The sequence below is a fragment of the Salmo salar genome, chromosome 28, assembly GCF_965601325.2.
Source record: "Salmo salar chromosome 28, fSalSal1, whole genome shotgun sequence".
In the NCBI taxonomy this organism is placed as follows: Eukaryota; Metazoa; Chordata; class Actinopteri; order Salmoniformes; family Salmonidae; genus Salmo; species Salmo salar.
Window position 1 is genome coordinate 15,976,742 of NC_138318.1, and position 24,133 is coordinate 16,000,874.

The 24,133-nt window shown below is 41.8% G+C and overlaps 1 protein-coding gene across 1 annotated transcript; it reads right to left on the reverse strand.

Moving 5' to 3' along the window:
• Positions 1-744: 744 nt before the first annotated feature.
• LOC106589521 (DNA-directed RNA polymerase III subunit RPC5) lies at positions 745-24,111 on the reverse strand. Its single transcript, XM_014179606.3, has 20 exons — positions 23,954-24,111; positions 11,500-11,586; positions 11,330-11,380; positions 10,968-11,045; positions 10,725-10,840; positions 10,518-10,600; positions 10,239-10,396; positions 10,036-10,155; positions 9,853-9,938; positions 9,647-9,691; positions 9,468-9,559; positions 9,217-9,337; positions 8,910-8,991; positions 8,672-8,731; positions 8,335-8,492; positions 8,164-8,225; positions 7,575-8,074; positions 6,170-6,247; positions 5,783-5,908; positions 745-5,468 (listed from the first exon to the last, which is right to left on the reverse strand). The coding sequence occupies exons 2-20, from the start codon at positions 11,536-11,538 to the stop codon at positions 5,412-5,414; spliced, it is 2,112 nt and encodes a 703-aa protein (XP_014035081.3). The 5' UTR covers positions 11,539-11,586; positions 23,954-24,111; the 3' UTR covers positions 745-5,411.
• Positions 24,112-24,133: the final 22 nt, after the last annotated feature.

Consider the following 24,133-nt stretch of genomic DNA (forward strand, 5'->3'; position numbering starts at 1 on the left):
CCTAGTTAAATGGTTAAATAAAAAAAAATTACGTTTTATTCAGACAGTAGTTGGTTGTAAATTATTGCAATAACTTCAACACCAATTCACTCCTGTATTATAATTCACCGCAGTCCTCAGCACACTCTTTTAGTTTACTCACAACAGTAGTTTAATGTGTCTATCTACTCATGTTGATCCAACTATTGATTGATCGCTGTACAACAATCTGTTCTATAGAACAAAACCAACACGTGCGCAACTGTGGGGCAAAATAGATGGCGGGTTAGCGCCTTAGACTGTTGACATGTCAATTATATTCTCCAAATGTTTATTGAAAACAAAAACAATGAGCACTTGTCTCCTCAAATACATAATTCGAGTTGTTGGTTAGCTAGCTTGTGAATTTTTGCCATAATAGCATATAAATGACAGTCAAAACACATGGTATCATTAACCTTCTGACGCGTAAGTTCTAAATATTAACAACGGCCCTTACAGAGTGAGTTTTTAGCACGCGGTACCAGAATTCTACACTGCTGTTCGAGAATTTGATTGCATTTTGTCGCTATTCTCTACACCCTGCATTGTATCAAAGCCGCAATGTCTGCTTCATATGTGGCTTTATAAAACGTTATTCCTATAGTAGTAGCAGTGAGTATCTATAGTATTATAATTGTATTGTTATGTATATTACATGTGTTATCTGAAAGAGGCTTTGGTATTAGCCTGTCTGCGGGGCTGCGTGTGAGATAGGGCGGGAAACCTGAGGCACTAAATCCAGTGTATTTGATACAATAGTGGCATACAACAAGTGAGCGTGATATGAGCATATAGCTCTCTCATATGCCGACCATGGCTAATGCCGGGTAAGGCTGGCATCCTAAATACCTTTTCTTCATTTTTAAAAATGACAAATTTATTATCCCCAGGAAAAACTAGGCAATTGCGGTGGCTACATTTCATCACTGTCAACGCCCCCGGACATGTAGCCTACAGATGCCTGCCTCGTCACCAAGCGAGGAAGATATTTCTCAAATGCGGTGAGTATTATGGCTTGGATAGGTTTTAGCCTGGTCAAGGATAATGAGAAGTGTGGTGAACAAAGTCATGTAACAACAAAGTGAGGGAGTTTGTGCAGGCGATCAGATTGAATTGTGCATGCGGCTAATCAGCTATATTGTATGCAGAGAATTTGGCATGAGTGAAGCGAGGTTGTAGATATTATGGGTTATCATAAACTATGGAGCTAGACAGGATTAAGCTTTGGTGCCATCTAAGGGGTTGAATGTTGTGGGTGGATCAGTTATCATTCTCCTTCCAAAACTTGGTTACATTTATATAAACTTCCAAGTATACAGTACATTTATAGTTTATAAACTTCTCCTGTGTTTGCCCCCTATTTATTGATAAATCCCCCATCATAGTAATATTTCCTCCATATCCCCCCACGCACTGAAAACCCCCCACAAATTAAATGAACGCCCCTCAAACTCCACTAAAATGGTTTCAACCAAATATGTCAGCCCTGTTCGTGCTACGGCTAGGCAGTAGGCTTGTATTTGGGTGATGATCTGTGAGGCGATACATTTTTTTGCTTTGTGATTGGTCAAAAACTGTAAACTTGTCAAGTCATGTTCTCTGGTAACAAGCTCATGCAGATTTGTAATATGCTTAAAAGTGGCCAAACTAACATGATATTTTCTGGGCAATGGGTGCAACCATCTTTGACTTTGTATATTTGCGTCTTATGCCGCATTCAAAACAACTTGGAACTCAGAAAAATACAAGGTAAAATCATGACGTCAGTGATCTTCACGTCAGAAAGTCAGAGCTTTAGAAAAAGGCCCCGAGTTGTAATTCCGAGTTGGACGACGTTCAAATCTATTTTTCACCAGTCAGAGCTCATTATTTTCAGAGTTCCCAGTGGTTTTCAATACACCGAAGTCGGAGATTTCCAATTTCCCAGTTTTGAATGAGGCATTATAGTGAAGTCGCATTCTGGGATTAGGGAGTTCTCACAAAATGTAAAAAAAACATGGCTGCCATCATAAAGAATGTAGCTGCTGTTAGCTTAGCTGACACGCATTTATTTTCTAAACATTACATTTGTCTTTTGTGCTTACCAGAGTGAGCTAGTAAACTAGTCAAGCTGTTAGGTCGCCAATTTACGTTTTGTTTTTTGTCAGCGCAACTTATTTAGACTGGTTTATTGAATGAGTGAGATGCTTGGATGATGAAGTTCGCATTTATCTTTTACAATAAAAGGTCAAATGGAGGAATAAAGTTTAAAACATTTATTTTCCATCAGTACAAAAAAATATTTAGATGCTGTTCAGACGCGTTTGTTGCGTCATACGTTATGTTGCTACTGTTCCAATCACGTATTTGAGATCGTACGCTGCAGGGACCACTCAACATCGATCACAAATACGTGATTGTATGCGTCAACGGGTTAACAAGTTACAAGCTAAAACGAGCCACCCACATGGCAACTTGTCATTGTTGCTATCTGATCGTTCAGAATCATAACAACTCACGCCTTCCAGCCACATCGAAGCGCGCATCATTTTCGCAATGTCAGCCAACCCGTGGTGCTGGGCTGTCCTCTGTATGGTCTGTATCAGTGACGGGGGAGTGAATATCAAACCAAAGTTATAATTCCTCCACTCTCCCTGAATTAAAAGTCAAGAAAAGAGTAACGAGAATTTTAAAACTCAAGCGTAGCAATGTGCTACCCTAGTTAAGGCCTTAAACTCCGGGGGAGGTGAATAGGAAAATGACAAATGTTTGTTACTTACATTTTTTTTAAAGGCCACTATCAGGCCAAAATCATTGGACTCCCGAGTGGCGCAGCGGTACAAGACACTATCGCAGTGCTAGAGGAGTCACTACAGACCCGGGTCCGAGCCCGGGCTGTATCACAACTGTCCGGGATAGGGAGTCCCATAGGGCGTGAACAATTGGCCCAGCGCGGTCAGGGTTAGGGGAGAGTTCGGTCGGGTGGGCTTTACTTGGCTTATAGTGCTCTAGCGACTCCTTATTCCTCCGACACAGTGGTGCAGCTGGTTTCCGACACAGGTGTTAAGAAGCGCAGTTTGGCAGGTCATGTTACGGAGGACGCATGACTCGACCTTCACCTCCCAAGCTCGCTGGAGAGTTGCAGCGATGAGACAAGATCGAAATTGTGGATAAAAAAAATTAAAACAATTGGTCTATGAACTGCACTCGCTTGCTTCCTTGTGGACACCACCCTCAGTGGTTTCAATTTTCAAATTTATATTTTTTAGGTAATTTTCTTAACTGCATTGTTGGTTAAGGGCTTGTAAGTAAGCATTTCACTGTAAGGTGGTATTTGAAGCATGTGACAAATACAATTTGATTTGCTTAATTCAAAAACAAAATAATTAAGGATCACTATCAAAATTGTCTAATTCTCAATGGCATAGTACAGTCGTGGCCAAAAGTTTTGAGAATGACCCAAATATTAATTTTCCCAAAGTCTGCTGCCTCAGTGTCTTTAGATATTTGTCAGATGTTACTATGGAATACTGATGTATAATTACAGGCATTTCATAAGTGTCAAAGGCTTTTATTGACAATTACCCGAAGTTGATGCAAAGAGTCAATATTTGCAGTGTTGACCCTTCTTTTTCAAGACCACTGCAATCCACCATGGCATGCTGTCAATTCACTTCTGGGCCACATCCTGACTGATGGCAGCCCATTCTTGCATAATCAATGCTTAGAGTTTGTCAGAATTTGTGGGTTTTTGTTTGTCCACCCGCCTCTTGAGGATTGATCACAAGTCCTCAATGGGATTAAGGTCTGAGGAGTTTCATGCTGGAAAAGGCATTGTTCATCACCAAACTGTTCCTGGATGGTTGGGAGAAGTTGCTCTCAGAGGATGTGTTGCTATCATTCCTTATTCATGGCTGTGTTCTTAAGCAAAATTGAGAGTGAGCCCACTCCCTTGGCTGAGACGCAACCCCACACATGAATGGCCTCAGGATGCTTTACTGTTGGCATGACACAAGACTGATGGTAGCACTTACCTTTTCTTCTCCGGACAAGCTTTTTTCCGGATGCCCCAAACAATCGGAAAGGGGATTCAGAGAAAATGACTTTACCCCAGTCCTCAGCAGTCCAATCCCTGTACCTTTTGAAGAATATCAGTCTGTCCCTGATGTTTTTCCTGGAAAGAAGTGGCTTCTTTGCTGCCCTTCTTGACACCAGGCCATCCTCCAAAAGTCTTCGCCTCACTGTGCGTGCCGATGCACTTACACCTGCCTGCTGCCATTCCTGAGCAAGCTCTGTACTGGTGGTGCCCCGAACCCGTAGCTGAATCAACTTTAGGAGACGGTCCTGGCGCTTGGACTTTTTCTTTCCTGAAGCCTTCTTCACAACATTCAAACCGCTCTCCTTGAAGTTCTTGATGATCCGATAAATGGTTGATTTAGTTGCAATCTTACTGGCAGCAATATCCTTGCCTGTGAAGCCCTTTTTGTGCAAAGCAATGATGTCAGCATGTGTTTCCTTGCAGGTAATCATGGTTGACAGAGGAAGAACAATGATTCCAAGCACCACCCTCCTTTTTAAGCTTCCAGTCTGTTATTCGAACTCAATCAGCATGACAGAGTGATCTCCAGCCTTGTCCTCATCAACACTCACACCTGTGTTAACAAGAGAATCACTGACAAGATGTCAGCTGGTCCTTTTGTGGCAGGGCTGAAATGCAGTGGAAATGTTTTTTGGGGATTCAGTTCATTTGCATGGCAAAGAGGGACTTTTGCAATTCATCTGATTACTCTTCATAACATTCTGGAGTATATGGAAATTGCCATCATAAAAACGGAGGCAGCAGACTTTGTGAAAATTAATATTTGTGTCATTCTCAAAACTTTTGGCCACGACTGTAGTGTTCCCCGATCCATTCTTCGAGTACCTCCAAGACTGCACATTTGAGCTCAGACCCTGAACCAGCCCACCAACATTAGTTGGATCAAGTGTACCGGTTCTGGGCTAGAAGAAAAAAATAGCAGTTCTGGGAGGTACTAGAGAAACAGATTGGGAAATAATGGCATAGTACATCACCTCCAATTTTTTCAATATTGTCTTGGTCATATACATCTCCTCTGCTCCAGCCCTTAGCATGAATATGGAAGGTCTTCTTTTCAACAGATCGGCTCCGTTTGGGCCGAGCTTAGAAGTGACTTCTTTAGCTGCATTAACAACAAGCGTCATGTTCTGACCGGAGCAGATGACAGATATCTCAGTCCTCCAATCCCAGTCCGGAGAGCTGGGGGCAGGAGGGCTACAATTGATTTGTGTGTCTGGCTGTCCCGCCTCCCCGTACAGAGCCCTCCCACTAGGCTCTGGGGGAGTAGGTTTGGTTGGATGATGGTGGCCACAGGGGCGTGTCCTCAACGTTGTCAGGACTGTAGGGTACCCTTGAGGTACCACATCCCTCCGAAGCTCACACAGCACTCCTAATAAGACAGGACCAGAGAACATAGGTTTGAAACACAGCTGGTTCTTGAGACAATTGCAAAGCTCTAGGAATTATGTAAACTCTGTACCCACTCAGTTACTCAATGGCAAATCTAGAGCAGGTTCCAGAACCCATTCTAAAGCTGGTTCCAGAGCCAATTATAAAAGTTGGTTCTAGAACCAATTCTAAAGCTGGTTCCAGAGCCTATTATAAAGCTGGACATAACAGCCCATTCTAGAGCCTGTTTCTAAAGCCAGTTTGAGACGATGTTCAACAGCCTGTTCTATAACCATGTTCGGAGACAAGTCATACCTTAAGCAGGCGGTCCACATCGGCCTTGGTAACCTGGTCTCCCATCTCCTGCGTCAGCCTGGTCTGGATCACGTTCCTCCTCACCCGGTAGTTCTTCATGAAGATCTCATACAGGACCTGACGATGCTGAGGGGCAGGACATATAACAAGATCTTGAAATGTAGACAGTAGAATAGAGTCCTTAAACACATCCTGATCTCAAGTTAGAGAAGGCAAACAGCTTAAGACATGATCAAATGTATTTCTGCATGACTTCAAAACCATAATACAGGACATACACATACTCCAAGTGATTCAGTGGGTGCAGCAGGAATGTGGAACAAAAAGGGAAAAAAAACAATTTGTACAGACTTAAAAGAACCCCACCCTGGCCCCTGTTGTTGTTACCTTGTCGAAGGTCTCTCCTGTCTCCCACACAGCAAACACCTTCTGCTCATCAGCAGCTGCTGTGCTCTGGGCTGGAAACTACAGGGAAGAAAAGAGAGGAAGGAAACAACTATTGAAATTACAAGAAAGAGGAGGATAAAATAGATAAAACCAATAAAATGGAGTGAAGAGAAAGACAACTGAAGAAACTACGGGGACAGGAAAGAAATTGCTGCAGTGACCCACACAATCTCATTGCACTTGGATTTATAGACAGAAGAGACCTTTTTTACAACACTTTGGATTATTCCCAATCCCAACAAAACACTGAGGCAATGCACGTCTACAGACAGGCGTGCTGTGTTCATAAAATGACTAAATTGCTCTTGATAAGAGCATCTGCTAAATGACCAAAACAAATAAACCAGTCACTAAATCAACCCTCTCCACTCCCAGTAAGCATTAACCCCTGCTGGGATAGGATGATAGAGGATCTAAAAGTTTTGCCTTCCGTCTGCCTAATGTTTACGGTTAATCTGATCCTAGATCTGTGATGATGGGCAATATCTAACCAGTAATAGGCTTTGTCCTCTCAGCCAATAACAGAAGCTATTTAACAGTGGGCTGGTTTCCTCCACCCCTCCAGGGACTAAAATCCTACCACCTCCTGAGAGAGGAGGATAAGAACCTAAGCCAGGTTGAAAGGGGATCTGATACGAGGGAGAAGATGTGCTCCTTATCCATACAATAGGTGTGGCTTGGTATTAATGCTAACAATGTTCACTCAACTGTTTCTCTGATGCGTACTATGGAATTAAGACATAACAATGAGAGCAAAGTTTGAAGAGCCACACCTCATAGGAAAATGTAGGCTTCACCTAAGGTACAGTGCAGGCTGGTGGGTTGTTGTTCAATTGAAGAGCTAGATTCTACAATCCCACAGCCATCAGGCTCTATTCAGAGTTGAACCTGAGAAGGCCAACCCTCCAGTGCATCACTGCTCTCTACCTACCCACAGGAGCAAAGCTGGTGTGCTGCTACAGGGATAGGTCACATACCAAAACCACCGTTAGTTTGTTATTCTGTTTAGGAAAGGTGATAGCCACACTCCTGAGGCAAGCGAGAGACCACCATTCAGGAGTAGCAGAGAGCCCAGGCAGGCTAAGTTTCATCTGGCTGGGAGTCTAACACCGATCTCTTTAGTTCAGGGAGAGGATTTTTTTTCTTTGGATATCCAGGCTTACTCATCGGGCGGAAGAATAGGCCTGTCTAACTGAAATCCTCCAGTACCACAGGGGGTTGTCAGTTTACGCTTTCCAGTGGAACTAACCCCATCCCCAGCCTTATGTCCTTTTCAAAATCTTAAACCAAGACCAAACCTCATCGGATAGAAATCCTGTAGCAGGGTTAGGGCTCTAATACTCACAGGCACCAGTATCTGTTTGCAGTGGCTCATCAGTATAGTATCCTGTAGCAGGCGGTCTGAAATGGAGTGGAACAGGCTATCTCCGGGAGGCAGGGAGGCCAGGTGGAGGTTGAACAGCCTCTTGACTTCGCTCAGCGTCAGCACATGCTGCTTCCTGAACATGTTCCACACAAAGTCCCTCAGCTCAGGGGACGGTGAGGGCATGGGAGTCCCACCGTGCCCGTTATGAGGATTCAAGGCAGCGGAAGTGGCGGCGGCGGATGGGTAACCATTTACCAACCCGTTAGGGAGAGCGGAGGAGGAAGAGGATGTGTCCATGGGTTCGTCTTCACCGTCGCTGACAGGTTCCTCTTTGACTCTGACCCCTGTTCCATCGCTCGGTCCGGCTCCACCCATTCCCTGTCGACGAGCGCTCAGGTCCTTCTGAAGAGAGGGCTGGTTCTGTCGTGCACGCTCATGGGCTGCCTTCAGACGCTGCTCGCCACTCACATGCATAGCTTCTGTAACAGAGAGGCACACAGTTTTCAGCTAGACACACAAATACCTAATGCCAGAGGGACTTTCCTATGAGCACACAATCAGTACACACCTGTTTGTGGGTTCTTTTTGGATACCAGGTCCTCCTTAGAGAAGTTGAAGACCTTCTCCAATCTGCAAACAAAACCACCATGAACAATAAAATCAACCCACAGTCTCTTTCCACATTACCATACCAAGAGAAACAGTGAGTGAGTGTGTGTTTGCGTATATCGTCTCTTACTTGCTCTGTATCCCCATCCACAGCATGTGCTGCCGCTGGGCCACGTCAGGGTGCTTTTTGATGAAGTCACTGTCGCTTGGCAACAGGAACTCCCATCCACGGTTTATACGAGGCACCGCCATGTGTTCCAGGAAGTCCTTCACGTCCTCCGGCGGGAGCTGAAAATAATAGTTGTGGACAGATATTTAGTAACACCCTCTAGGGCTAACTGTTAGTGTGTTACACCATGTAATTTAAATAAAGTTGTACTTTAAATTGGGTATATCATCTTTGGCCAGGTGAGAGACTATAGGTCTATGTATCAGTAGTAGTATCAACTGTTTAAACAGCTGATTACCTTGATGATGGCTGTGATCTCCTTCCTCATCACTGAGCGCTCCTGAGTGAATCTCCACATCTCGAAAAGAGAAACAGGAACAAAAAATATACTTTTTTCAGTTTTGAATCCTGTTAATTAACATTTCACCATGAAGTCTCTTGAAATTTGAACCTGTGTCGTGTGGTATATTTTACTGTGGACCTGTGCAGGAAGATATGCTATGAGATATGATAGGGATATAAACAGTGCGACTCACCACAAAGTCTCTTCCTCGACACAACACTTCAGCAGGCACACCACTGTGGGGACTACAGCTGTTCTTAGGATACAGCACATCACTGAGGGAAGAAAGAAACTGTTCAATTGGTTTCAGGAACACGACCTGAAATATTTCTGGGACAATATAAATATATTTGTAGTATTCAAGCATAATCTCTGTTCATGAAATCACATATTTAGTTATTGAAAAAGTTCACCAGAATTAGAACTACATTTGGGATCTATTTAATTTTGATCTGTGAACCTGGTCCCTAGAGCCTAGTGTCCTGCTCTGCTAGTCTCACCTCTTGACCACCCAGTTGCCCTGCACCAGTAGCGCCACCTGCTGGATGCAGCGCAGCACTGCAGTGGAGTCTGTCCCAGGGGTCAACAAACCCATCAGGTTGGCAAATGGTATCACTTTGACTAGAGGGGAGGAGAGAAATGATGGAAAGAATAAGATGGAGAAAAGCATGTACAAATATTTCAATTCCCGTTGGGGACAATAACGATTTAATGGATTGAAAGTAACAAGGTTAGCAGTTAGTGAGCGTACCGTTCTTCAACAGGGTTTTGACCTGGTCACCTAGCGGCAGGGTCCGGAGCTGGGCCATGGACAGCACGTTACTGGGACCTACGGGCCTCACACTGATACACACACAGGACATCGGTTTCATACCTGAAATGTTACAACATGGAGTAGTACATTACACACTTCATGTTAGTGTTACTTACATCTTCTCCTCTGTGATAGGGGGCATGAGCATTGCCAGGTACTCCCTGAGAGAAGAGAGATGAATAAAGCGAGTGGGAGGAAAGAGACATAAGGGAGGTCACACTAAAGCAGCCTGACAGTCAAATCGGCACAAAAATAAAGCAAAAGCAGACACTTAAATAAACACTCTTATTCTGGTTACATGGTTACATGGGTTAGTACTCACTTTGGTGTTTTTACCAGTTCTGTGTTCTCGGAGCCTCCCATGGCCTGGCAGTACAGGTATTGCCTCTCGTGGTCAGAACGGCCATCCTAAACACACACACACATAAAGTAGGTGTTGAATTGGTATTGGCAGTGACTTGGATTAACAGAGGTCACAAAAGAGCGCATGAGAACGCCTCATTACGTTGAGGCCGTGGTAGTGCAGGTAGACCCAGGGCTCCTCTGCCTGTTTCTTCTGAAGGAAGTCGTACGACTGGATACGCCGCTGACGAGCCTGGTCCGACTCAGGACGGGAAAACCTCACCTAGAGCGAAGAAACGGAGCTCAACAATTGTTTTAAGAGGATCATTGTGTGTGAACTGTGATTGTAACTGTGTTTCTCCTTACAGTGACGGCCTTGACGTCTTCCTCCGCCTCATCCTGAGAAGAGTCTCCCCCTTCGTTAGCGGCCTCCCTCTCTCTGTGTTTGCTGTCAGCCTTATCCAGATAGGAGAAGCTGGGTCGCATCTGGAGGATACCCTGCAGCGGCGTGATGTGGAGCTCCCCTGGTGACAACACAGGTCAGTGACAAACATTTAGATATTGACACTAACACAAACACAAGCAGGAGCAATGACAGTGCTGATGAGGGGCCAATTGGATATGAATGTACAGAAACACAGCTACCTTTCCTGAAGACAGCAGCAGCGTATCTGGAGGTGTTGGTTGTGGACTGGATGGATGTGAACGTCTGTTTGTCCATCATCTTCCTGCAAGGAGATTGACCAATGATCAGTGTCAATTCCCAGCATGCCACATACACAACTGAGACGTAAGGACTAACAGAGTACTAAGAAGTGAACCAGCACAAAGTGTACTAAGTATTGCACTCACACAGAGTAGGTGTTGGAGTCCTCTGAGGTGGTTCCGTCCACATTGAGGGCGATCTGCTCTCCTTTACTTCGACAGTAGTTAGGACTCAGAGTGTTAATGGCCATCTCCAACTCCACCTACAGAGAAACAAATCGTAAGCTGAGAATGTTTTATAATTAACAGGCTGGGGAAGACAGATCATAAGTTGTCATTTAGGTATCAATGGGAGATGGAAATCTCTTTAACAAGGGAGCCCCGTCACACCTTCTGCTGCTTGGGCTTGATCTTGGCCGATAGATGAGTGACATCATCATAGGTCATAGAGGAAGGGCGTACTGGATACTATAAAAGGAGAACAAAAATCAAGATAAAGATTAACATTTACATTACATTTTACATTTTAGTCATTTAGCAGACGCTCTTATCCAGAGCGACTTACAGTAGTGAATGCATACATTTTTTTTTTTTTTTTTTTTTGTGCTGGCCCCCCGTGGGAATCGAACCCACAACCCTGGCGTTGCACACACCATGCTCTACCAACTGAGCTACAGGGAAGGCTAACGAATGATTTTTACCAAAAACATATCAAATCGACACAGCTTGATGCCGAATAGATGTAGATTTACCTGGAACAGATATAGCTTGTCCGCAAGGCTTTTAGCTAGGTATACATCAATCTAAAACACGGAAAGAGAGAAAGCTTGGGTTCATATTCTTTTCATCATCGCCTTGCCAAGATGATCAAACCTAGGCTTGGGCAGAAACATACGGGTAAATGGGGAACCTAGTCACTCACCTCTTGTATGATGGGGTCATCGTCCTCCTCACTGGCCATAGTGAGGGGAGAGGTCTGGGGGAGACGTCAAAGAAGAGCAGCAGACCTCTGGGATGAAAGAAATGCTGAGTGACTGAGACACTCAAACTAACAGAGGCTACTTTCCAATAAATATCAAGGATCTTATTCTGGTTACATGATCGATGCAAGGGTCTTATTCTGGATACATGATCGATGCTTGGCTTCCGTTTGACAAAAAGAATCTCGCTCTTTTGTCCATAATCATCTCATCATGTAGACTATACATGCAGATACAGTATAGAGCGCACGTGCCAATACCAGAGTGGGCACACTTGCTATACAACGCAATGTTTCTTTGAGAAAACAATCAGTAGAGTTGATAATGCGATAAAACCCCATTTAACTTATTTATTTGGTACGTGGGAATTTAACACAAAGATAATTTTATGTGCACTCATCACACGCAATTAAGTAGCTCAACATGTTATTACTCAAACCTTGTGAAAGTGAGACACGTTTTTCTTTGTCAAAAACCTTCTAAAATGGACAGAGTGCCTTTCAAGGCCTGCACATGAATGAGCAGTTCGGCACGAGTCAACCGTTAGACCTAATTACGTGTTTCTGCGCATAAGCTTAGCTAGCCAGATGGAGACCGTGGCGAAGTTGGAGAAAAGTCTTGTGAATTATGACGCAGAAGAATGTCGCTAAAATCAATCCTGCGTCTTCAGAATATAGACCTACCGTATACCTACCGTCTCCCGTATATACAGCTAGTACTGGTCCTCGCGAATATAAAACTATGTCATGACCGACCACAAGAATCCAAATATGTCAGATCAGATTTGCAATGAATAACTTCAATCAGACCCCCTCTCCCACCCATAGAGAGGGAAGGAAATAACTAGTGGGGATTAACAACTCACATCCTGTTGTAAATCAAGGGAGACGATTCAGGCCTGTGCTCTCAAAATCTACCAAAGGAATGTGCTTGTCTCAGACTTTTTCCTACTGAAACTAACATGTTCAAAAGCGAATACTGGAACAATATTTCTAACGTAGAACATAGGGAATGGTCAGAGGCAATCTATAGAACACTAATGTAATTGTGTTGTATTTTGTGATGCCATTAACAATGTTATGAAGGAAATACTGTAACTTGGAAAGTATACCCACTACATAGATTACGTTTCCATACTATGGGTTGTGCATGTAATATGAAAAATTGTGTTTTTGTTAAGAGAGAGATGTTGAGAGATTGTTTTCCATAACTTTGCACAGTGTGTAATCACCGCCCCAGAGTGAGGCCAGGGAGCGTGCCAGCCTGCCGGAACCGCCCCTTTCGAGCAAAAAGAATACATGATGGGTTGTCAAATTAACACATTGGACCAGAAAAGCGAATGGAAGGAAAATCAAGTCTGTAGTTCTGTTCAGGACTAAATGACAAGTCACCGGATACCAGGCAACTACAAAGAAGGACAACAGTAGAAGAGTTGTTGGAACCATTTCCGACAATCAGAGACTTACAAGCGTGCCACGCAAAGGCCCAACCCCCTTTCACGTAAATACATTCATGATTTCTTGCTCAAAGCGGGCAGCGGTTTGTGTGCAAAGTATATGGTTATTGGAGGTGAGAGTAGTTTCTGAATGTGGTAATGTTAACCTGTTATGGCTAGGGGGCAGTATTTTCACGGCTGGATAAAAAACGTACCCGATTTAATCTGGTTACTACTCCTGCCCAGTAACTAGAATATGCATATAATTATTGGCTTTGGATAGAAAACACTCCAAAGTTTCTAAAACTGTTTGAATGGTGTCTGTGAGTATAACAGAACTCATATGGCAGGCAAAAACCTGAGAACATTTCATGCAGGAAGTGGCCTGTCTGACAAGGTGTCGTTCTTCTTGTCTCTGTTTATTGAAGAGTGAGGATCTTAGCTGTCCCGTGACACTTCCTACGGCTGCCATAGGGTCTCAGAAGGCGGTAAAAAGCTGAATCGTGGCTTTGCAGGCTCTGGCTGAAAAAAAGTAGCGCGTTTGGGTAGTGGCTGGTTACAGTACTGTGAGACTCAGGCTCGTGCCCGCGTCGACCGAAAGCTTTGTTTACTTTCCTCTGTTTAGCTAAATGGACATTCCCGGTCGGAATATTATCGCTTTTTTACGAGAAAAATGGCATAAAAATGGATTTTAAACAGCGGTTGACATGCTTCGAAGTACGGTAATGGAATATTTAGATTTTTTTTGTCACGAATTGCGCCATGCGCACGACCCTTATTTACCCTTTCAGATAGTGTCTGGAACGCACGAACAAAACGCCGCAATTTAGATATAACGATGGATTATTTTGGACCAAACCAACATTTGTTATTGAAGTAGCAGTCCTGGGAGTGCATTCTGACGAAGACAACAAAAGGTAATCAAACTTTTATAATAGTAAATCTGATATTGGTGAGTGCTAAACTTGCCGGGTGTCTAAATAGCTAGCCCTGTGATGCCGGGCTATGTACTTAGAATATTGCAAAATGTGCTTTCACCAAAAAGCTATTTTAAAATCTGACATATCGAGTGCATAGAGGAGTTCTGTATCTATAATTCTTAAAATAATTGTTATGCTTTTTGTGAACGTTTATCGTGAGTAATTTAGTAAATTGTTAGCAAATTCCTCCGGAAGTATGCTAGTTCTGAACGTCACATGCTAATGTAAAAAGCAGTTTTTTAATATAAATATGAACTTCATTGAACAAAACATGCATGTATTGTATAACATAATGTCCTAGGTGTGTCATCTGATGAAGATCATCAAAGGTTAGTGCTGCATTTAGCTGTCTTCTGGGTTTTTGTGACATTATATGCTAGCTTGAAAAATGGGTGTCTGATTATTTCTGGCTTGGTACTCTGCTGACATAATCTAATGTTTTGCTTTCGCTGTAAAGCCTTTTTGAAATCGGACAGTGTGGTTCGATAAAGGAGAGTCTTTTCTTTAAAATGCTGTGAAATAGTCATACGTTTGAAAAATTTAAGTTTTTGTATTTTTGAGGAATTTGTAATTCGCGCCACGCCTATCATTGGATATTGGAGCAGGTGTTCCGCTAGCGGAACGTCTAGATGTAAGAGGTTAAGTGTCTATCCCACTCTCTCCTTTTAAATATCTTCTTTAAGTTCTTGCTGATCATTGGGACGCTAGCGTCCCATCTGGCCAACATCCGGTGTAATTGCAGAGCGCGAAATTCAAATTAAATTACTATAAATATTTAACTTTCATGAAATCACAAGTGCAATACATAAAAAATAAAGCTTAACTTGTTGTTATTCCAGCCGCCGTGTCAGATTTCAAAAAGGCTTTACGGCGAAAGCAAACCATGCGATTATCTGAGGACAGCGCCCAGCACATAAATGCATAACAAATCATTTTCAACCAGGGAGTTGCGACACGAAAGTCAGAAATAGCGATATAATATATGCCTTACCTTTGAAGATCTTCTGTTGGCACTCCAAAAGATCCCAGTTACATTACAAATGGTCCTTTTGTTCGATAAAGTCCTTCTTTATAGCCATAAAAACTCAGTTTAGCTGGCGCGCTTCAGTCAATAATCCACTCGGTTTCCCTCCTTCAAAATGCATACAAAATGATTCCCAAACGTTACCAATAAACTTATCCAAACAAGTCAATCAACGTTTATAATCAATCCTTAGGTACCCTAATACGCAAATAAATGATAAAATTTAAGACGGAAAATCGTTATTGTCTTTACCAGAGATAAACAAAAAGAACGCGCTCTCTCGGCCATGCGCTTGGAAACACTACAGCCAAAATGGGAGCCACTTTAAAAAACTACAACTTCTCCCCAATTTTTCCAAAAACCAGCCTGAAACTCTTTCTAAAGACTGTTGACATCTAGTGGAAGTCCTAGGAACTGCAATTGGGGACAACAACAGAACTGATATGTCAGGCGAAAACTTGAAGAAAATCCATCCAGGAAGTGCTATCGTTTTGAAATGCCTGTTTTTCCATTGAAAGCCTATCCACCATACAAAGACTTATGACCTAGTTCACAATCCCTATGGCTTCCACTACATGTGGCCAGTCTTTAGGCATTGTTTCAGGCTTTTACTCTGAAAAACGAGGGAGAAACCCCACTTTCAATGAGAGGACAGTGGAAATTTCCAGACATGAGTCCTGCGCATGACCGGGAGCGTGCCTTTCTTGTTTTTCCTTTTCTATTGACGAAGCTATTGTCCGGTTGAAATATGATTGATTATTTATGACAAAAACAACCTGAGGATTGATTATAATCATCGTTTGACATGTTTCTACAAACTTTTATGGTACTTTTTAGATTTTGTCTGTCGTGACCGTGCTTTGTTCCAATGGATTACTGAACAAAACGCACCAACAAAACTGAGGTTTTTGAATATAAAGGAGGGACTTTATCGAACAAAAACATTTGTGTAACATGGAGTCTTGGGAGTGCAACCATATGAAGATCAAAGGTAAGTGATATATTTTATCGCTATTTCTGACTTTTGTTACTCCTCTTCTTGGCTGCTAACTGTTTGTAATGATTTGTCTGCTGGGCGCTGTTCTCAGATAATCGCATGGTTTGCTTTCGCCGTAAAGCCTTTTTGAAATCTGACACAGCGGTTGGATTAACAAGAAGTTTCTTTAAGCTGGTGTATAACATTTGTATCTTTTATGTATGTTTATTATGAGAATTTCTGTTTTGTTGAGTCTCACGCTCTGCAATTTCACCGGATGTTGTTTGAGACAGTGGACTACTGAACAAAACGCGCTAACAAAATTGAGGTTTTTGGATATAAAGAGGGACTTTATCGAACAAAACTAACATTTATTGGGTAACTGGGAGACTTGTGAGTGTAACCATATGAAGATCAAAGGTAAGTGATTAATTCTATCGCCATTTCTGACTTTTGTTACTCGTCTACTTGGCCGGTTACTGTTTAATGATTTGTCTGCTGGGTGCTGTTCTCATATTTGCATGGTTTGCTTTCGCCGTAAAGTATTTTTGAAATCTGACACTGTGGTTGGATTAACAAGAAGTTAATCTTTAAACCGATGTATAACACTTGCAGTGTGTGTGTGTTTAACCTGTGTTCCCATTTAATTAGCTAGTAAATAAAAATGTACCAATTTGTGGAGTACTGAATCATAAGTAAGGCTCAGGTTTTTGCAGATGCAGGGAGGTTACGACCATTCAGAATGGTGATATGATACGAGGTTAGTATTAACCTGTTAGGGCTAGGGGGCAGCATTTGCACGTCTGGATAAAAAAAATGTACCCGATTTAATCTGGTTACTAATCCTACCCAGTAACTAGAATATGCATATACTTATTATATATGGATAGAAAACACTCTAAAGTTTCTAAAACTGTTTGAATGGTGTCTGTGAGTATAACAGAACTCATTTGGCAGGCAAAACCCTGAGACATTTTCTGACAGGAAGTGGATACCTGATGTGTTGTATTGACTTTAAACCTATCCCATTGAAAAACACAGGGGCTGAGGAATATTTTGCCACTTCCTATTGCTTCCACTAGATGTCACCAGCCTTTACAAAGTGTTTTGAGTCTTCTGGAGGGAGATCTGACCGAACAAGAGCCATGGAACGATGATGTCCCATTAGACACCTGGCGCGCGAGTTCATGTTGGGTACCCTCGTTCCAATACGTTATAAAAGAGTATGCATTCGTCCACCTTGAATATTATTCATGTTCTGGTTAAAAAAGGCCCTAATGATTTATGCTATACAACGTTTGACATGTTTGAACGAACGTAAATATATTTTTTCCCCTCGTTCATGACGAGAAGTCCGGCTGGCTTAGATCATGTGCTAACAAGACGGAGATTTTTGGACATAAATGATGAGCTTTTTTGAACAAAACTACATTCGTTATGGACCTGTGATACCTGGAAGTGACATCTGATGAAGAGAATCAAAGGTAATGGATTATTTACATAGTATTTTCGATTTTAGATCTCCCCAACATGACGTCTAGTCTGTATCGCAACGCGTATTTTTCTGGGCGCAGTGCTCAGATTATTGCAAAGTGTGATTTCCCAGTAAGGTTATTTTTAAATCTGGCAAGTTGATTGCGTTCAAGAGATGTAAATCTATAATTCTTTAAATGACAATATAATATTTTACCAATGTTTTCTAATTTTAATTATTTAATTTGTGACGCTGACTTGACTGCCGGTTATTGGAGGGAAACGATTTCCTCAACATCAATGCCATAGTAAAACGCTGTTTTTGGATATAAATATGAACTTGATAGAACTAAAAATGCATGCATTGTCTAACATAATGTCCTAGGAGTGTCATCTGATGGAGATTGTAAAAGGTTAGTGCATCATTTTAGCTGGTTTTATGGTTTTGGTGACCCTGTCTTTGACTTGACAAAACATTACACACAACTCTTGTAAATGTACTGTCCTAACATACTCTAAATTTATGCTTTCGCCGTAAAACCTTTTTGAAATCGTAAAACGTGGTTAGATTAAGGAGATGTTTATCTTTCAAATGGTGTAAAATAGTTGTATTTTTGAAAAATTTGAATTTTGACATTTATTTGGATTCAAATTTGCCGCTCTTGAAATGCACCTGCTGTTGATGGAGTGCACCACGGGTGGCACGCTAGCGTCCCACCTAGCCCATAGAGGTTAATAAGTTGACTGTTTATAGATGTGATAGGTAAAGACCTTTAGAGTTTAACTCTAAAGAACCGCTCTCGTGGTGCCCCAGATCCTGAGTTAATTGTTGAATAATAAATACAATTAAAAAAATAAATAAATCAGGTAACAATTAAACATAGTTAGCCAATTAGATAACAGTCTTCAGATTAAAGTTAAAGTCACGACAACAACCGAGGCCGAGTACCTTTTTTCTCCTGTTAATATAGGGCTGTGACGATACCAGTATCGCAATATTTATTCCATGGCAAAAATTAACACACGAAACAAACTCTTTGGTCCTTTAAAAACCTGCTGTATGTAATATATTGCGCGCTATAGCTTGGAAAATAAATACATCCGACTCTGGATAACAAAATTGTTTCTAACATTAGGGCTGATTTCCTATAGAAGTTAAATCCGCTTCATGTTTTGTTTCCTTGCCAAGATACTAACGAGGATCGCGATATTGGTATCATCCCAGCCCTAAGTTAACAGTGACAATGGAGGAAGTGTCATGGAGTTTAAGAGGGAGGATGAAGTATCAAAAAATTGTTGGAGTACGGTTCAAGAAAAAATAAAAAATAAAGTTCACATTTGAATATTTGTAGCTACTTTAACTAAACCCCAGCAGTTAACTAGTGCAATAAGATAGGAGATAAAGCAGATCGCGTTCTTCATTTCACCTGTCACATAATTTTCATTATGAAGTTTACTGGTAGTCCCCAGTCATGTGGTGTTTGTTTACAAGCACACAACAACGAGACTAGAGCAATGTGAGTCACTCACTGCGTGAAGCACGAGCCTGGTGATATAGTTACAGTACAGAATTCACAATTAAATGTTTGCCACCTGGATATCTTATAAAACTTAACTGTCTAAAATGTGCTACATGCTCTGCAGTTGCTTATTTCTCTCAAAGTTCATAAACAAATGTGTTTACAAAACTGTTAGTGAGCAATTCTCCTTTGACAAGATAACCCGTCCACCTGACAGGTGTGGCATATCAAGAAGCTGATTAAACAGCATGATCATTACACAGGTGCACCTTGTGCTGAGGACAATAAAATGTTACTATTATGTGCAGTTTTGTCACACAACACAATGTCACAGATGTCTCAAGTTTTGAGTCAGTGTGCGATTGGCATGCTGACTGTAGGAATGTCCACCAGAGCTGTTGCCAGAGAATTTAATGTTAATTTCTCTACCATAAGACACCTCAAACGTGATTTGAGAGAATTAGGCAGTACGTCCAACCGGCCTCACAATCGAAGAATTTCTGCACAAACTAGATCTGTTCTTTTGACCAATCAATTGGTTGACATTTTTTAACGTGTATTTTTCCATATATAGACATCCTGTGTTTTAATCAAACCTATGCACTGAGCTTGTCTGATGCTTTAACCACACAGTTTGATGAACTAAGTAAGACACGACTAGAGGGAGTCCGACCGCAATCGATTCTATTGTGCCCGGCCAGGCTCAGACTTGACAGCAACTGACTGTGACTAGCACCCATCGTCTCCCTCTCCTCCTTGCTGCAGCGACCACCACAGAACATCAACAGTGTTTATCGTGCTGTCTTTGTTGCTGAAGCTGCCTTAAAAGTTCTGTTACCACCAGCCCAGGACCTCCACATCCAGCTTCTTCACCTGTGGGGCCTGGCTTCCCAGGACCACCCATGGCTGCGCCAGAGTTTTATATCACATATGCGGTTCTCTCTCTTTCTCATTGATAGGTATTGAACCAAGCATACCATGACAATGATCATGGTATATTCTGAATCAGGGGAGAATGGATTACAATCCGTTTTTTTTAGATCTAAATTTTTTCAAAATAAATCTCAATCCTCCCCTGATTCAGAATATAAAATGTTCATTGCATGCTTGGTTCAATAGCTATCGACAAAGAAAAGCAAAATATTCAATAAAGAAACAGTAATGTTCTCGGTGCTGAACCGAACCAGACTTTAACCTGTTAGGGCTAGGGGGCAGTATTGACACGGCTGGATAAAAAACGTACCCGATTTAATCTGGTTACTACTCCTGCCCAGTAACTAGAATATGCATATAATTATTGGCTTTGGATAGAAAACACTCCAAAGTTTCTAAAACTGTTTGAATGGTGTCTGTGAGTATAACAGAACTCAAATGGCAGGTCAAAACCTGAGAGATTCCTTTACAGGAAGTGGCCTGTCTGACCATTTATTGTCTTTCTTTGACATCTCATTCAATTACAAAGGATCTCTGCGGTAACGTGACACTTCCCACGGCTCCAATAAGCTCTCAGAGCCCGGGAAAAACCTGAATGTCGTCATTCCAGCCCCAGGCTGAAACACATTATCGCCTTTCTCAAGTGGCCGATTAAGGGACTGTGGGCTTAGGCGCGTGCACTGGCCGCCCCCGTCTTTGTGTTTTTTCCTCTGTTTGCCGAAAAGGAGATTCCCGGTCGGAATATTATCGCTTTTTTACGAGATAAATTGCATAAAAATTGATTTTAAACAGCGGTTGACATGCTTCGAGGTACGGTATTGGAATATTTAGATTTTTTTTGTCACGAATTGCGCCATGCGCGCGACCCTGATTTACCATTTCGGATAGTGTCTGGGACGCACGAACAAAACGCCGCTATTCGGATATAACAATGGATTATTTTGGACCAAACCAACATTTGTTATTGAAGTAGCAGTCCTGGGAGTGCATTCTGACGAAGACAACAAAAGGTAATCAAACTTTTATAATAGTAAATCTGATTTTGGTGAAGGCTAAACTTGCCGGGTGTCTAAATAGCTAGCCCGTGATGGCTGGGCTTAGATGGGTGCTAGTCACAGTCAGTTACTTAGAATATTGCAAAATGTGCTTTCACCAAAAAGCTATTTTAAAATCGGACATATAGAGGAGTTCTGTATCTATAATTCTTAAAATAACTTATGCTTTTTGTGAACGTTTATCGTGAGTAATTTAGTCAATTGTTAGTAAATTCCCCGGAAGTTTGCGGGGGGTATGCTAGTTCTGAACGTCACATGCTAATGTAAAAAGCAGTTTTTTGATATAAATATGAACTTGATTGAACAAAACATGCATGTATTGTATAACATAATGTCCTAGGGTTGTCATCTGATGAAGATCATCAAAGGTTAGTGCTGCATTTAGTCTTCTGGGTTTTTGTGACATTATATGCTAGCTTGAAAAATGGGTGTCTGATTATTTCTGGCTTGGTACTCTGCTGACATAATCTAATGTTTTGCTTTCGTTGTAAAGCCTTTTTGAAATCGGACAGTGTGGTTAGATTAACGAGAGTCTTGTCTTTAAATAGCTGTAAAATAGTCATGTTTGAGAAATTGAAGTAATAGGATTTTTAAGGTATTTGAAAATCGCGCCACAGGATTCAACTGGCTGTTACGTAGGTGGGACGAATTCGTCCCGCCTGCCCTAGAGAGGTTAAACTCGCAAGGCCACTGGGCCAGATGGAATTCCAGGGCGCGTTCTCAGTTCATGAGCTGACCAGCTAGCAGGTATCTTCACAGACATTTTCAATATCTCATTATCACAGTCTGTGATCCCAACATGTTTCAAGTAGACCAACATAGTCCCTGTTCCTAAGAACTCAAAGGAAACCTGCCTAAATGACTATCGTACCATGGGACTCAAATCTGGAGCCATGAAACCCCTGGACCCACTCCAATTCGCATACCGCCCCAACAGATCCACAGACGACGCAATCCCTATTGCACTGCTCTCCCACCTGGACAAGAGGAATACCTATGTGAGAATGCTGTCCATTGACTACAGCTGAGCGTTAAATACCATAGTCCCTCCAAGCTCGGGACCCTGGGACTTAACACCTCCCTCTGAAACTTGATTCTTTACTTTGACGGGCCACCCTCAGGTGGTGAGGGTAGGTAACAACATCTGTCATGCTGACCCTCAACACTGTGGCACCTCAGGGGTGCGTGCTTAGTCCGCCCGTGTACTCCATGTTCACCCACGACTGTGTGGCCATGGACAACTCCAACACCAAGTTTGCTGAGATGATGGTGAGACTACAGGGAGGATGTCAGACACAACAACCACTTTCACACTCTCCACAAAAGCTGCTACTACTCTGTTTATTATCTATCCTGTTTGCCTAGTCACTTTTACCCCTACCTACATATTACCTCAACTACCTCGTACCTTCTTGTATATAGCCTTGTTATTCATTACTTTTTAATAGAGGTCGACCGATTAATCAGAATGGCCGATTAATTCGGGCCGATTTCAAGTTTTCATAACAATCGGAAATCGGTATTTTTGGACGCCGATTTGTAATTTTTTCAAAGTTATTATTATAATTTTTTTTACACCTTTATTTAACTAGGCAAGTCAGTTAAGAACACATTCTTATTTTCAATGATGGCCTCGGAACGGTGTTCAGGGGCAGAATGACATTCTCTGGCCCAGGTAGGAGCGAGGAGAGGGACGGAAGCTATACTGTTACACTGTCAATACTAAAGTGCCTATAAGAACATCCAATAGTCAAAGGTATATGAAATACAAATCATAGAGAGAAATAGTCCTATAATTCCTATAATAACTACAACCTAAAACTTCTTACCTGGGAATATTGAAGACTCATGTTAGAAGGAACCACCAGCTTTCATATGTTCTCATGTTCTGAGCAAGGAACTTAAACGTTAGCTTTTTTACATGGCACATATTGCACTTTTACTTTCTTCTCCAACACTTTGTTTTTGCATTATTTAAACCAAATTGAACACATTTCATTATTTATTTGAGGCTAAATTGATTTTATTGATGTATTATATTAAGTCAATTAAGTGTTCATTCAGTATTGTTGTAATTGTCATTATTACAAAAAGAAATAGTCGGCATTGTTTTTTTGGGTCCTCCAATAATCGGTGTTGAAAAAAAATCATAATCGGTCGACCTCTACTTTTTAACTCTGCATTGTTGGTCAAGGGTCAATAATTTAGCAGTTCACAGTCAAGTCTACACACCTGTTGGGTTTTGGCGCATGTGACAAATAACATTTCATTGGGTAAACAATACCTTCCTGTGGATACTTTGTCTCAAATTCCAGCAGCTGAAGGACAAAACCCACAGACAACTGGTAGAGTGTGTTTAAATGTATTCAACATTCTGGCTGGTAAGGAACATTTCCCCTATTTTGCAGAGTAACTATATAACGTTACCAATTACGTGTGTTACAGCCTGATTAATTAGATTACAATCGAGCTAGCTAACGTTAGCCACAGACACACATTATCACCATAAGCAACATAGCTAACTAGCCAACAACTAGCTATGTAGCTAAGTTAAAGGTGTAAGAACGTAGCTAAATACCTTTATCATAGTGTGTAGTTATCGCAATAAAATAGTGGTAGTGGAATTTGCTAACGTTAGCGTACATAGTTTATTTACATTGACACATCATGACAAGTCACCTGCTTAAGGCGGCTAACGTTGATAGCTAACTAGCTAGCATATTTGTTAGCGACCTAGTCATTCGACCAAACCCAGTGAGTCAAAACGAATCGCTAAAACCAAAACGAATTCGTGAAAAAACAAGAGTAACGCGGTCCAAAAAATCGCAAACTAATTGTGGCTAGTTAGCTAGCTAACGTTATCTGTAACGTTAGATATAGCTATTGCTTAGCTATTAATGTACCGAGCAATCAAAATAATTGAAAGTTATTTGCCAGGCCTCGATTGTTTTAAAATAAGTGTTCCCTGGTATATCAATTAAACTGAGGACTAAATCTCACCTGCCCATTTGACCGTTCCCCTCCGTTTATTTCATTCACGTTCACTTTAGGTGAGCTGGCTAAAGTAGCAGTGGCTGTCTGCGAATGTTGCGATGTTGCTTGGCTCTAGAGCTTCACATAGACATGGCCACACGTGGGGAGGAGCTGCTATTTGTGTTCCCACAATGCAAAGCGATAAAA